At 39.1% G+C, this 10,000-nt stretch overlaps 1 protein-coding gene across 3 annotated transcripts in view; it reads right to left on the reverse strand.

Moving 5' to 3' along the window:
- Window positions 1-10,000, reverse strand: part of LOC115209440 (kinesin-like protein KIF6) — a 301,512-nt gene that overhangs the window by 288,908 nt on the left and 2,604 nt on the right. For all 3 annotated transcript variants that reach the window (XM_036500945.1, XM_036500944.1, XM_036500946.1), the window contains exon 2: window positions 1,658-1,770. In XM_036500945.1, coding sequence (XP_036356838.1) covers window positions 1,658-1,770 — 113 coding nt within the window. The remainder of the gene's footprint in view (window positions 1-1,657; window positions 1,771-10,000) is intronic.

The raw sequence follows: 10,000 nt of genomic DNA on the forward strand, positions 1-10,000 counted from the left end.
TATATATATATATATTTGCCAGCTCTGTCTGGCAACCATGTCGGTGGCACGTAAAAGCACCATCCGTTCGCGTCCGTTGCCAGCCTCGGCTGGCCCCCGTGCCGGTGACACGTAAAAGCACCGTCCGTTCGTGGCCGGTTGCCAGCTCTGTCTGGCCCCGTGTCGGTGGCACGTAAAAGCACCATCCGTTCGTGTCCGTTGCCAGCATCGCCTGGCCCCGTGCCGGTGACACGTAAAAGCACCATCCGTTCGTGGCCGTTTGCCAGCTCTGTCTGGCACCTGTGCAGGTGGCACGTAAAAAACACCCACTACACTCGCGGAGTGGTTGGCGTTAGGAAGGGCATCCAGCCGTAGAAACACTGCCAGATCTGACTGGGCCTGACGAAGCTTTCCAGCTTCACAGACACCAGTTGACCCGTCCAACCCATGCTAGCATGGAAAACGGACGCTAAACGATGATGATGATGATGATGATGATATATATATATATATATATATATATATATATATATATATATATATATATGATAGATCGGTAACCACTACACACATTTTTTTTCTTTCTGTGTTCCTTTCTGTGGAAGAGCATAGGCTCGAAATGTTAAAGACTTTTTCAATTCCTGAGCATTATACTAATACATCTGTTTGCTTTCTACACCACCTGTCTTTGTCCTTTGTTTTTTTCGTGAATTCTCTCTCAGTATATATATAGCACCTGATTTACACTGACCAAGTCGAGAAGATCTTTGATAAAATGCATTCCAATCGTGACCGTTCCGTTTATTTTCCAGTGCGTAAGGAATCTTGGGTCATAATATATGAATGTGTTCATTAAATTTGGAAATCTATATTATGCACAACTACGTAGATGCTCCCATTCGATTGTACAGGATGTATAACGTATGTGGCTGGCAAGCTGCAGTGAAGTTCTTAAAAGTGAAGAGAGTAGGAGTGGCTGTGTAGTAAGTAGCTTGCTTACCAACCACATGCCTCTGGGTTCAGTCCCACTGTGTGGCCTCTTGGGCAAGTGTCTGCTACTATAGCCTCAGGCCAACCAAAGCTTTGTGAGTGGATTTGGTAGACGGAAACTGAAAGAAGCCCGTTGTGTATATGTATATATATATGCATCATCATCATCATCATTTAACGTCTGTTTTCCATGCTAGCATGGGTTGGACGGTTCGACCAGGGTCTGGGAAGCCAGGAGGCTGCACCAGGCTCCTGTCTGATCTGGCAGTGTTTCTACAGCCAGATGCCCTTCCTAACGCCAACCACTCCGAGAGTGTAGTGGGTGCTTTTTACGTGCCACCAGCACAGGTGCCAGGGGGGGTGGCAACGACCATGATCAATTGGTGCTTTTTACATGCCACTGGCAATGTATATATGTGTGTGCGTGTGTGTGTGTGTGTGTTTGTGTTAGTCGCCCCAACATCACGTGACAACCGATGCTGGTGTGTTTACGTCCCTGTAACTTTGCGGTTCAGCAAAAGAGACCGATAGAATAAGTACTAGGCTTACAAAAAATAAGTCCTGGGGTCGATTTGCTCAACTAAAGGCAGTGCTCCAGCATAACCACAGTCAACTGACTGAAACAAGCAAAAGAGTAAAAGAGTAAAGAGAGACCGACAACAGAATATAAATTATAAATGATGCTCACTTGAACTTATACAATTCTTTCTTATTGTTTACAAATCCATCTGCAAACTCTTTAGGAACAACAAATTGGACAATTGAACTGCCATCAGCTTGATCATTTTCAATCTCAAAGAGCTGGGGAAAAAGAAAAAAAAAAAAAAGTTAATCAATAAATATGTAAATAAGAGGTATTACACACACATGCAATGGGGTGCTGAAAAGTTCCTGGTTTGGGGTAAAAGAAAATACAAGAGGAGCAATTAATCATGATTTTATTCTACGTATTCCTCTCTCAGATTCACACACTTATTGCAGCAGTCCTTCAGTTTTTCTAAGCCCTGTAAAAGAACTTGGATTGTTGGGCCTCTAGCCAGGCCTTTCACAATACCCTTAAAGCCTGGAACTTTTCCGTACCCCTTCATATATGATATAGTGAATTGAAAAACTTTGATTAACTAAATTATCTTTGTGGAGAAAAGACAGAAATTTCCTTTAGCACATATTTGAAATTTGGAACAAAACAACAAAGGGAGATAACTCGAATAATATCAACTAATCCAAATTTTTTGAAAATAATATGTATATTCCTGTTATTAACAGCCAATCTTTTATTTGCTAAAGGATTATTAACCCTTTTGTTACCAACCCGGCCGAAACAGGCTCTGGCTCTGAGTTCAAATGTCTTATTTTCATAAGTTTTGAATTAATATCTTCCACCAAACCTTAGTCACAATTTATATTCTTAACACTAGCTGAATGATAACTAAGTTATTTTGCTGAATTCTTTGTTATATTTAAAGTAATTGAAAGAACCACAGAGCATCTCAAAATAAATACAGTAATGAAAGGGTTAAATAAATAATTACACTCTTGAGACAAGTCCAAGGAACTGGGTGATTGTTTTGTAGTTTATTTACCACAAATCCTCGAGTATAATCCGCATTTTTTCCCCAAAATTTAAAGGTGAAAATCTCTAGTGTGTACTATATATGAGGTTAAAAATGAAAATTATTTTCTAAGCAATCTCCGAGTCTCTATTTGCTGTCCGACAATGTTTATTCAGATACATTTTGTGATGTCGGGCGCGAAAATACCTTAAGCTAAGCCTGAAAGCAATGAAGTCATAAAAGAATCATCCATAACTTGCAGTGAGCAACATTTATTAAAATAAAAGTATTCAGAACACAGAATAACATGTACAAAAACAATTTGTAAACATATTTACGTTCCTATATAACAGTTGAGAACATCACCATTATTGTATTACACATGCGCAGAAGTGTTTGTTCGACTAGGTGCTGCTGGCTTAATTATGCACGAATTGTGCTAAATAGTTTAGCACTAAATAGTTCATCCTGCTGTTTGTATTGGCAGTTTGCATCATTACTGTGGCAAACAGTAGATAATTAAATACCAGTATTAAATATTTGAACAACTGTGGATCTTTACTAGGGTTTTTTATAAGCAGAACTTAAACCTGTACATTAATCTCCAATAAAACCTTTTATACATTACATACCCATAAAATGCCTTGTAGATCTTATTCAGCTATGTTTAAACTTGAAGTTATATCATATGCAGCAGGATGTTACCGTATACATTTTTACAAACCAAGGACGTTATATAGACCTTCTTGACTCAAGTTAGAGAAGAGGTGCGCATTATTCACAAGGGTTAGGTTTTTCAGAGATACAGCCCCCTAAAAATCCCCTGTGTATTATACTCAAGGGCGGACTATACTCGAGGATTTACGGTACTAATCCTTTAGTATATGTAAAAAAAAAACATTGGCTATTGATAATAGGAAAGTACCAAATAAAATTCATGTGAAGTGAGATAGTAAAGAGATGATGAGAGAAGGAAAGAAAGGTGTGTCGTATATATCTGAATATAAAGCTAGCTAGTTCAGACGAGTAGAAGCAATTATAGATGAGGTACAAAGAGGAGGTGGTGTTTTGAACTACTGGATGAAGTCTGTCACTGATTTAATATTTGTTAATCAATCAGATAGTTAGATGTAGATCTTGTCTTTAAAGTCAACTGGTGAATGCAACAGACACGTATTGATTTTCTTAGATCTTACCAGTGAATCATATTCAACTTAAATGGCTAGATGAAACAGTGATCAACATGTATTGAAATAGAAAGAATGTAGCGACACTGATTATGAATATCAACAACAAGGCTGAAGGAACATACGTCAGTGTTCTGCATACTAAATACTCAGTCAATACACTTTCATGTATGCTGAATATTCAGCTGAAAAAAGCTGCAAAATATACAAACAACAGTAAATGTGTTTGATGCCGTATCTTTCAGTGTTGTGATCTTAGCATCAACCTATCCACATCAGATTCCATTTTTAGAAAATGGTAGTGAATTAGCAGAGTCATGAGAGTCTAGGAACAGAATGCCTTGCCTTGCAGTATTTGTTCTAGTTCAGTGTATTCCGAATTCAAATCCTTCCAAGGTCAGCTTTGGCTTTCACCTTTTATGGTTCAATAAAATAAAATGGCTGTCTATGCTGATGAAATAGGTGAAGTATTTAGCACAAGATCTGGAGATAAGACGGTGTAGAGACGACAGACTTCTGGTGTGTCAGGTAGATATAAGTGGAGGTGGTATTTAGTTAGCTAGTACAGAAGAACAGAGGCTATTACAGTAGTGACAGAAGATGTACAAAGAGAAGATAGTGCCTTGAGATAGTGGACAAATCTTATCAATGATTGAATCTTTGTTAATCAATCAAATAGCCTTCTTTTGGATACACATGCACAACAGCAGCACCTCAGAGGTTCAAACACTTCTCACACATGGATTTCATTGAAACTTGGAAGAATCATCATTTAATGTCCATTGTCCAAGCTGGCATGGATTGGACGGTTTGACCAGGGCTGGTAAGCTGGAAGGCTGCACCCGACTCCAGTCTGATTTGATATGGTTTGCTATGACTGGATGCCCTTCCTAACACCAACCACTCTGAGAGTGTAATGGGCACTTTTACGCCCCCACCGGCATGGGTACCGTTTGTGTGACATTGGTATCTGCCATGACTGTGATTTTTAACTTGGCTTGATGGGTCTTCTTCTGAAGTATGACATAATGCTAAAGGTCTTGACCATTGCCTCCATGAGGCCCAACACTCGAAAGGTACTCAGCAGCTTTGCCTCTGTGAGGCCCAACACTCGAAAGGAACTCAGCCACTTTACCTCCAGGAGGGCCAACACACAAAAGGAACTTAGTTAGTTTCCCCCATGAAGCCCAATGCTCAAAAGGGTGCTCTTTACAAGCCACTGGCATGGGTGCCAGTTACATCACACCAACATCAGCCTTGACTACAATTTCACTTTTCTTGAAGGGTCTTCTCAAGCGCAGCATATCACCAAATGTCTCGGTCACTAGTCACTGCCTCTGTGAGACTCAAAGTTCGAAGACCCTGCTTCACCACTTCATCCCATGTTTCCCTGGGTCTACCTCTACCACAGGTTCCTTCCACAGTTATAGATCAGTACTTCTTTGCACAGATGTCTTTGTCCATACGCATCACGTGACCATACCAGTGCAGCCATCTCTCTTGCACACCACATCCGATACGTCCTATACCTAACTTTTCTCTCAAGATGCTTACACTCGGCCAAACATGCACACTGACATTGTACATCCATCGAAGCATACTGGCTTCATTTCTTTCAAGCCTATGCATGTCCATGGCTGTCACAGCCATGTAGCATGGCTTTTCAGACACAGGCATCATACAATCTGTCTTTCACTCTGAGAGAGAGGCCTTTTGTTACCAGCAGAGGTAGGAGCTCTCTGAGCTTTGCCCAGCCTAATCTTATTCTCACAGTCACGCTCTCACCACCTAATCAGATATGAAGTATTTCAAGGTCCTACAGAGGAAACCTGGTTTAGTAATGTTAGACAAATGGAATTACCATGAAACATTTTGAGAGCATTTCTAGTGACATTGATGGTTTTAGCTGGATGTTGGATTTGGAGGATGTTGCTTTGGCACATGACCTAGGACTACTGGTTAAGGTGTTGGGCTCACAATCATAATATTGTGAGTTCAATTCTTAGCCTAGATATGTTATGTCTTTGAGAAAGACACTCCAGTCTACTCAGCTGAAAATTGGTTCCAATCTCGTACTGTTGCAACCCTCTCTTCTCCAACTGACACATCTTCAATGTTCCACAGAATCAATTGACACACTGCTCAGAACTATAAAAAAGACCCCCTTTGTTCATGAATGACTATGAAATTGCACCTAGAAAGTTATCAACTGAGACACAAGTCTGGGCAGGGTTATTTATGGAAGACCAGCAGCTGCCCATGCACACCAGCCTCCCCTATCTACGCCATCAATGTTATCCAAGGGAAAGGCAAAGGCCAATACAGCTTGGCACCAGTGACGTCGCAACTCATTTCTACAGCTGAGTGAACTGGAGCAATGTGAAATAAAGTGACTTGCTCAAGAACACAACACACGACCTGGTCTGGGAATTGAACTCACTACCCCATGATTGTGAGCCTGACACTCTAACCACTGAGCCATGCGCCTTCAGTCAAAACTATACAGGCAATTAAAACAATTAGTAAAAGCATGATACATAGTACCAGGTCATACACATTTCCAAGAGACAGTTATAGTCTGATTGCTGGTGTGGACGATAGCAGCAGGGTATTCATTGGATAATCAGGAGGAAAATCAGAGCACATGATTCCATACCTGGATTCAGAGGCTGGTGAGAGATGAGAGAGGAAGATATTTTCAAACCAAGGACATAAGTCAAATGCTTGCAACTAGCTTCACTCTGCACCCAAAGATGAAATGGTGATATTAAACCATGCCTCAAATTATGGGGAATTTTCACACCAAAATTTAAAGTGAAAACAAGATGGTAACTTTTTAGAATCACATTTTTACCAAAACGATAGGTGGACTTAGACACCAAGACAACTTTGGATGATAAAGAATTACATGTGAAATACAGCAAGATTTACAAAGACAGCAATAATATTTGAATGCTTACACTATGTTTATATTATAGACTACTTCAGCTTGTATGTTGGAAAATACGGTAATGTTGTTTTTTCCACACTACATAATTATTTCTAATCGCTCCATGCATTAAATATATTAATACTAATTTAACTATTATTTTTCATGCAGATGGCATCTCTGAGTCATTTACTTTACTTAGTAGGTGCTGATATTACATAGGAAAACAGTCTACACACACACAAATTGTAAAGAACACATCGCTAATTCAAGAATGCAAAAATTCTAAATAAACATATCAACACTGAAAGCTAAATTTATTAAAACTGTCTCTGTTTATCATCACCAAATGACTTCTTCATCACCTGACATTTCCAGAATAACATAAAAGTTATGTAAAATTAAAATTCATTTTAGTATACGAAAATAATAATTATTGCACAATTATGATAATGTTAATTTGTTTGTTTACCATACAGCCAACAAAGACAGCTATACAATAAAATGTTTTAAGTGCAATAGAATACCTTAAACAAACACAAACACACATGCATATACATACACATATACATACACTTACGCATACAAATATATACACAAATATATGTATATATATATAATATATATATATATATATAATATACATACATATATCTACATATACATACATATACATACATATATTTACATATACATACATATATATACATATATACATATATACATATATACATATATACATATATACATATATACATATATACATATATACATAAATATATATACATATACTTACATCATAATCATCATCATCATCATCATTTAACGTCTGTTTTCCATGCTAGCATGGGTTGGACGGTTCGACCAGGGTCTGGTAAGCCATGGAGGCTGCAGCAGGTTCTAGTCTGATTTGGCAGTGTTTCTACAGCTATATATATATATATATATATATATATATATATATATATACATATACTTACATATGTATATATATATAAATGCATATTTATACATATACATATATATACAAGTATATATATATGCATATACATACATATATACATATACATACACAGACATATATATACATATATACATAAATATATATACATATATGTATATATAAATATACATGCATATATATGTACATTCACACACACACACATATATATACACATGGTGGCTGCCCCCTCGTTATCGAGTATAGCCATTGCACGAAGCTTAATCAATGTTGTTATCGTGCAATGCCTGTGCAAGAAGATTTTTTTTAAAGTGAGGAAAGGCTGTGCACTGAGTCAATCTCACTCACTAAGCAACAGCAGCCATAATCCGAAAAGAAGAACAAGTCAACATCATTGGTAACCACTGAGCCGCAGGTTTTATGTCGGAGTTATCCCAGTTACCTGAGTTACCTTCCCCTAGAAGGATGCCCTAACAAAGGCTAGGAGTCCTTCACTCCCAATGGTTTAACCGTGCGATCGGGTATTCAGTCCGATTATTTCTATGTCCCCGCACATGATACATCCTTAAGAAATTTATTGGATGGCCATTGACTCTCAAGAGTTCCTCTGCCCTTTGACAGGTTTTGTTTTTCATCCCGCAGGGTGTCCAATAAACACCCTCCTCACCAAGCAAGCTTGGTGGGGTTACCGGTTTAGTTACCGACATACATATATATATACATACACACACATATATATATACACACACACCACATATATATATACATATCTGGCACCTGTGTCGGTGGCACATAAAAACACCTTCCGAAGACCCGGCAAGACTAGTCAGTCCACCTGTGCATACCTTCCTTCTTGTGACACTTGTGAAGACCGGTTGAGGCAAGTGAAAATCAAATCAAATCAAATCAAATCAAATCAAAATAGACAAAATAGATGAACATCAATGGAATTTGTATCTTGTGGTACCAGTGCCTGTGACACACAAGAAATCCATCAGTGCTGTAGTCAGTGCGGTGGGCACATGACAAACACCATCCGATCGTGGCCGTTCGCCAGCCTCATCTAGCACCTGTGTCGGTGGCACATAAAAACACCATCCGAAGACCCGGCAAGACTAGTCAGGCCATAACCCATGGCCCCTACCTGGGACGTAGTCAGTCCACCTGTGCATACCTTCCTCTTGTGACACTTGTGAAGACCTGTTGAGGCAAGTGAAAATCAAATCAAAACAAATCAAAATAGATGAACATCAATGGAATTTGTATCTTGTGGTACCATGCCGGTGGCACGTGGCACACAATAAAACCATCCGAACGTGGCCGTAGCCAGTACCGCATCGACTGGCCTCCGTGCTGTGGGCACGTAACAAGCACCATCCGATCGTGGCCGTTTGCCAGCCTCATCTGGCACTGTGTCGGTGGCACATAAAAAACACCATCCGAGCGTGGCCGTCTGCCAGCCTCGTCTGGCACCTGTGTCGGTGGCACATAAAAAACACCATCCGAGCGTGGCCGTTTGCCAGCCTCGTCTGGCACCTGTGTCGGTGGCACATAAAATCACCCACTACACTCTCAGAGTGGTTGGCGTTAGGAAGGGCATCCAGCTGTAGAAACACTGCCAGATCTGACTGGACTGGTGCAGCTTTCGGGCTCCCCAGACCCCAGTTGAACCGTCCAACCCATGCTAGCATGGAAAGCGGACGTTAAATGATGATGATGATGATGATATATATATATATATAGATATATACATACATATATACATACATATATACATACACATATAGACTGCTGGCCTTTTGGGTCTAGCAGCCGTCATGGTAACACCAACATTTTTTTTTCTCTGCCCCAAGGCACATTCCTAACACGCCACTTGAGCTTAATTCTTCCTAGTCAAAAGACGCCTGTTCATGATGTCCTGTTATTGTTATTAATATTATTATTATTATTGTTTTTACGTATTATTTTTGTATTCATATTTGTGTAACATCGTCCGTTTTTCTGTCCTTGTTTTGTATACATTCGAAGCTTGTATACATTCGAGCTTGTATACATTCGAAGCTTGGGGCTGGCCAGATTGGAGCAATCTCAAGATTAATCAGTCGAAATTGCGAAGATGATCCAGTTCTTGACTGAAGATTGAAGGCTTCGAATGTCCCATCCGTATTTTTTGTGTCGCCATCTAAATGGTTTGCGTTCTTGTCCCAGTTTGTATTTTTTATACGTACACATATAGATATATACATACACATATAGATATATACATACACATGCATATATATACATACACTTGCATATATATAGATACACACATACATATTCACATATATATATACACACACACATATATATATACACATATAGAGACCAAAGTGTACTACGCCGCTATATATATATATAT

The sequence above is a fragment of the Octopus sinensis genome, linkage group LG3 (assembly GCF_006345805.1).
Source record: "Octopus sinensis linkage group LG3, ASM634580v1, whole genome shotgun sequence".
Lineage (NCBI taxonomy): Eukaryota > Metazoa > Mollusca > Cephalopoda > Octopoda > Octopodidae > Octopus > Octopus sinensis.